This window comes from Colletotrichum siamense (assembly GCF_013390195.1).
Source record: "Colletotrichum siamense strain Cg363 chromosome Unknown KSG_Cg363_contig03, whole genome shotgun sequence".
Taxonomy (NCBI): domain Eukaryota; kingdom Fungi; phylum Ascomycota; class Sordariomycetes; order Glomerellales; family Glomerellaceae; genus Colletotrichum; species Colletotrichum siamense.
In genome coordinates, this window is record NW_023501016.1 from 3,905,868 (window position 1) to 3,911,867 (window position 6,000).

Sequence of the window (6,000 nt, forward strand, 5' to 3'; positions counted from 1 at the left end):
CTTGGAGCACCGTCACTTGGCGTTCCTCCAGGTGCCTGCCCGCCATTTACGTCAGCCAGCTGGCACATCAACAGCACCATGTGCTCCTTTTCCTGGTTAGACCCAGTCCTCCAAGCAGCTCTTTGATAGGCTGAAACCTGCAAATGTGACGGGAGCTCTCAGTACCGCCTGCTTCCCTGTCAACCTCCACCATCACTTCCGTCTATCGATCATCGACCTGCACTCTACACCAACCAACCACCCCTGACGCACGACACCGATCCGTTTTCGACCACTTCGACATTCGAACCGATTCCTGACCCAGTCGCGACGCAGGATACAACTACCATCGCGCATCCGAAGGCCCGCCGACGCCCGACTTTTCCATTTACCATACATAGCGGACCCGACGCACCAGATCCACGATGTCATCGAGAAAGAAGGTCCTTCTCAAGGTGGGCTTTATCGGCGGCCCCAAACACACGTGCGGCATAATTGATCGTTTCTGTGTTGCAGGTCATTATCCTTGGCGATAGCGGTGTCGGCAAGACGAGTTTGATGAACCAATATGTATGTTTTCTTGCTGCGCTGTCTGGCGGCCCGACCGGTGGTAGCCTAGAGTACTGATTTGGCTATTTCTACCTTTTAGGTCAACAAGAAGTTTAGTGCAAGCTACAAGGCCACGATCGGCGCCGACTTCCTGACCCGCGAGGTCCTCGTCGATGACCGGCAGGTGACGATGCAGGTGGGTGACGCCGCGAACACATCGCCGATGGAAATAACGAACGCGTTGCTGACGGACAATAGCTCTGGGACACTGCGGGACAGGAGCGCTTCCAGTCGCTGGGTGTCGCCTTCTACCGCGGAGCTGACTGCTGCGTACTCGTCTACGACGTCAACAACTCCAAGAGCTTTGATGCTCTGGACAGCTGGAGGGATGAGTTCCTGATCCAGGCCTCTCCCCGTGACCCCGACAATTTCCCATTCGTCAGTATCTTGAAGTGCTAGAGGGATAGGACATAGACGCTGATAAAAGATTTAGGTCGTCCTTGGAAACAAGATTGATGTTGAGGAGAGCAAGAGAGTTGTAAGTTTTGGTGTCACCTGCGGCTACCCGACGACAAGCTTACCCTTTGATTAGATCTCGACCAAGCGTGCGATGACCTTCTGCCAGTCCAAGGGCGGGATTCCCTACTTCGAGACCAGTGCGAAGGAGGCTATCAACGTCGAGCAGGCTTTTGAAGGTTGGTTGCCTCTTGGCAAGGTGAACTCTTAGAGATGCTAACATCGCTCACCAGTCATAGCACGAAATGCCCTTGCTCAGGAGGAGTCGGAAGAGTTCAGCGGGGACTACCAGGATGTCATCAACATTCCCATTGAGAACCCCCGGGACGGCTGCGCCTGCTAAGCAGATTCTTGGTTGAGCAGACGGCCGACGTTGAGCGAGCAGAGCATCCGGGCGGAACACATTTATGGGACCCGTTGTACTCGCATTCATGTTTAGTCCGCGGCCCTTCACATATCCATCTTGGCCGTTGGTTTGATGTAGCATATCATGCACTGGTGTGAATGGTGTTTAGAGGTTTCTTTTTGAGTTTGAATTCACGGGATTATTCGTAGGATACCAAAGATTGCACAACTTGCCTTTAGTTGAAGTCGCATGACGTCTTGCCCAGTAATGACGTGCTGAGCCGACTCGGTGATTGATGCCGCAGTTTCGGACTACACGGACGGCCGACACCTTAGTTCAAGAGATTTTGTCCAAGAAACACCGGCCCGAGCTGACGGATCATGCTGCCGTTTCTCAGCAGACTCCGCTCAGAAGACTGGAGCCATCGCTGCGACTAAATGTAAAAGTTGGTGAGCCGGCACCAAATCCGACCTGGCGCCGGCTGCAGATTGCGCGGCGCCGTTCTTGGCTTTGTTCAGCGGCAGCAAGCCCGTCAGCCCAGCAACTCAGTAAGATGCCTGGTGTTTGGTAAACAGGCGTAAGAAAGTTGTTCGCAGGGCCATATTTGAAGTGAAGAACGCGGAGGGAGGCTGAGACGTAGTGGCACGCGATCGCCCTATCGTCTATTGGTCGCCGGTATTTGGGACGAATACAGGGGCTACTGTCCGTGCAGTTGAAACTCTCCAACCTTGAAGAAACAACCCTTTGAACAACAACTGACACGAATCCCTTAAAATAAACCCACGTCGTCGGATATTTGGACGACACGCGCGACCCCGACGGAGCTCGTCGGCTTACCTTGTGGACTCCAGTGTCGTACGCGGTCCAGCGACTTGTTTCCCCAAGCAACTGCCAACGTTGTCTACTTCGCCATTGGGGAGGACCCAAGACACACAAACCCGGAAGCAGTCAAGTCAACGGAACGGCATAATCGTGCCGACTGCATGCGCCGAGTCACCGACGACGGGACCAACGCCCGATATTGAACAAGCTTAATTCTGCGATTCACAATTCGATTTTGTCGTGGTCAAATGCCTGCGCCCCAGACCAGATTAGACTGCAAGACGGCCGACGATCCCTCCTGATCTCCTCCCTCTCTCCCTTACGATCGCGAAACCGCCCTTCCCCCGACCGACGAGATGGCGCCCAGCGAGCCTATGTTGCCCGCTGCGATAGCGCCCGATCATGCACGAGATACCCGGAGATCATTCTCCAGCGCGGACCGGATGAGCCAATCCGTCGCGTCTACGAATAGGTCGAGGTCGACAGTGCGGTCCTCGGGATTGCAGGCGAAATTGGGACTGGCAGGCGTTGCAAGACGGACGTTGGGTATTTCATTACTGTTGGTGACGGTGTTATTATGGACGATATCCAACTTTCTTGCATCGGTGAGGCTTCCTCTCCTCCCTTGCAATCTCTGGCGGTGAGCGTCTGGCTGACGGCTGACTTTTGACAGTACATCTTTTCGGACCATTCCTACGACAAACCCTTCTTCGTTGTGTATATGAACACTTCGGTCTTTGCCGTCTCCCTGGTACCCATGTTAGTCAAGTTCGTCATGCGGCACGGCATCGAGGGCCTGCGGCGCGAGGCAATGGTGGTATGGAACGAGCATAAACACGGCAAGGGAGGCCTTAAGGCGGAGGGAGACGAAGAGGACGCGGTGGCGGGCGAGCGGCTGCTGGTCGACGACGAGCCGAGCTTGGAGGCGGAAGGTTACGAGCCTAAGGTCGAGCGCATGAGCTTCCGGGAGACGGCCATCATCAGCCTCGAGTTCTGCATGCTGTGGTTCTTTGCGAACTACCTGGCATCCGCGTGCCTAGAGTACACGAGCGTAGGGAGCGTCACTATTCTGAACTCCACGAGCAGTGTCTGGACTCTCGTGTTCTGTGCGCTGATGCGGGTGGAGGGATTCACAATTCGCAAGTTCATTGGAGTGTTGGCGTCGTTGACGGGCATTGTCCTCATCTCGACCGTGGACCTCTCCGGCTCGAGTGACGAGAATCGCGGGTCATTCCCGCACAAGACGACGTCGCAGATTGCTGTTGGCGATTCCATGGCTTTTGTTAGTGCCATTATCTATGGCCTCTACGTCACGGTCATGAAGGTGAGGGTCGGTAATGAGGATAGGGTCAACATGCCGCTCTTCTTTGGCTTGGTGGGCCTATTCAACTTGGTGTTCCTGTGGCCGGTGTTCTTCATCCTGCACTTCACCGGCATGGAACCGGTACGTGCCCCTTCAAACCGAATATCTACGCAGTTCTGACAGTGTCACAGTTTCAACTTCCGCCGACAGGCAAAATCTGGGCCATTGTCATTGGCAACTCTCTGTCTTCCTTCATCAGCGACATGTCGTGGGCGTATGCCATGCTGCTCACTACGCCTTTGGTGGTGACGGTTGGTCTGTCTCTGACGATTCCTTTGTCGCTCATCGGCGAGATGATCCAGTACTCGCAATACTCCAGCTGGGTATACTGGGTTGGTGCGGCAGTCGTTCTCATCTCCTTCTTATTCATCAATCACGAGAGCAAAGAAGACGAGTCGGGTGATAAGGGCCCCCAGGCAGGATCCAGGGGGGCACAGTTATAGAAATATTTGTCAATGCTAATTAAGAGGCACGAGCAAGGCCGCCGTGTAGAGCCCTAGGCGGCACCACTATGCATAGACAAGGCGTTAGGCGGGCGTATGCCAGGATCAGGTTACCTCCTGGAACGCTGATACGAGCACGATACCAAGTATCTGCTCTTTTTGGTTGATAATTCAATTACTTTGCATCGCGTGTGTTCCATAAGGACTGTCTGTCAGGTGAGCTGGATCGAAAGTGAGCGGCACATCTAAGCAGCTTGGCACTCCCAGCTACACGCTTGTCTTGCTGCAATCCATCTTGGCATCCACTAGTACCACGCAGCGCGCAATCCAACGGAAGACTCGGGGGAGCTTCACACGATGAGCAGTGGGCATCTGCAAGTCGCGCAGCGGAGAGAACACGAGGAGCGCTTCGGGTCATTGGCTGCCCGAGGGCGAGCGAGATTATTGACACGCCAGTCGGCCCAGGAAGGAGAAGAGGGCACAGCCGAGGGCGGGACGGCCTGCATGAGACGGGATTTCTGGGAATTCCATGGTCCGGTTTTCCAAAAGACGATGTTTGCTCCTTTCGGGGTCCGATCGACAGGAAAGGAGCCGCGCAACCGGATTCGCCTCCCTTGGCCTGTGGTCCTCCGTGCTGGTGTTTTTTTTTTTCTGTCGTCAACTCCACCAAAGGCGAAGGTTTGCTGGGCTCCCCCCTGCGCTGATAGAGTTGCGGGAACGCTGAAAGTATGTTGAGTTTAAGCCTTTCGAGTGTTATTTACGTGGTAGCACGGTTGTAACAGGGGCAGACAGATCTGTGCTGGTGACGATGGAGAGTGCGCTGAAGGTCAGCGACCTTCTTGAGCACGGGCTTGAGAGGTTCCTTCTGGGGAAGTGCAGCTTGAAGATAGGTAGGTAGGACCGATCAGTGTGGACGATGCTGGGCAGAAGCAGTGGCTTGACAACCGTGGGTGATGGCCTGCCAAAAAGCCGATTGATGGGGGAGAGTCTTCCTTCTGCAGAGGGGGCGCTACTTTTAGGTGAGGTCTCGGGTCTCGTTTCTTCCTTGGGGCTGTCTCTCCCAGCTTCCAGGTTCTCTGGGCAAGCCACGCCACAGGGCCATTCTTTGCCTGCCGTGTCCAGCGTGTTTTGCTGTGTCTTCCAGTGCAGCGGCGCAGAGTCGCAGTGGCACAAAGTTCCAGAGAGGCCCAGGCCGATGGGAAAAAGTGGCCCTACGGGGCCAGACCGCGCACAATGGCACCTCTCAAGACCCCTGAACCTGAACTTGAACCTGAACATGTCGGGTCGGCCATCCGCTGTCGCTGTCACTTTCCAGGCCCCCCTCGCCATTCCCCCGCTCTCCTCTCTCAGTGTCCCCGTCCCCCTCTTCAAGGTTTCCCTGGGCGTGGATCCTCGTCAGTTTGCTCACTCATTCCACGCGCGCGCATGTTGTCGCCTCTTCCCAATTTTTTTTTCTTTTCTTTTCTGATCCTCAAGTCGTCGAATGGTCAGTGTGCGATCAGCAGTGAGTGATCGAGTTCGCCCCCCGAGCGGATCGGGGGCTCTCCAGAATGTGGCAGTGAAGTCGTTGGTCATGGACCCCGTCCCGTCTTTGGGAGCTGGTCTGAAGCGGGAGTGGCCCACGGGAGCTAAACTCTGGCCGTAAAGAAAGTCGACGAGACCTTTGTGGCTCCGTCAACTTGGGAATAGCACTTCTGCCAGACAAGAGAGACATGAGCGCACTTTTGTTCCTCGACAAGCCAGCACAAACAAACATCTGAATCACCTCGACCGAACTCGCTGGATATATTCTGCCCGCCCACGTCTGCTCCACGGTTTAGGCGCACAACTCAACGTGAGCGCAAGGTAGCCTCATGCTTCCTGCCATACCAGCGCTAGCTCCTTTTCCAACCCCGTTGGCCCTGTTCCTGTCCGGTTTCTTTTTGGGACACTATTTCTTTCCTCCCCTTGTCAAATACGCATGTGGAATATCCCGGTGTATT

At 55.0% G+C, this 6,000-nt stretch overlaps 2 protein-coding genes across 2 annotated transcripts; both read left to right on the forward strand.

Moving 5' to 3' along the window:
• Window positions 1-404: 404 nt before the first annotated feature.
• CGCS363_v005024 (putative Ras-related protein Rab7) lies at window positions 405-1,387 on the forward strand (the record flags this gene model as incomplete). The annotated part of the gene is made up of 7 exons (XM_036636873.1): window positions 405-434; window positions 496-549; window positions 629-724; window positions 787-966; window positions 1,022-1,066; window positions 1,121-1,223; window positions 1,278-1,387. 7 exons carry the CDS (start codon window positions 405-407, stop codon window positions 1,385-1,387), a joined length of 618 nt encoding a protein of 205 aa, XP_036497542.1.
• Window positions 1,388-2,789: 1,402 nt separating this feature from the next.
• On the forward strand, window positions 2,790-4,018 carry CGCS363_v005025 (putative vacuolar membrane protein; the record flags this gene model as incomplete). Its single annotated transcript, XM_036636874.1, has 3 exons — window positions 2,790-2,852; window positions 2,886-3,656; window positions 3,707-4,018. 3 exons carry the CDS (start codon window positions 2,790-2,792, stop codon window positions 4,016-4,018), a joined length of 1,146 nt encoding a protein of 381 aa, XP_036497541.1.
• Between the last annotated feature and the right edge of the window lie 1,982 nt (window positions 4,019-6,000).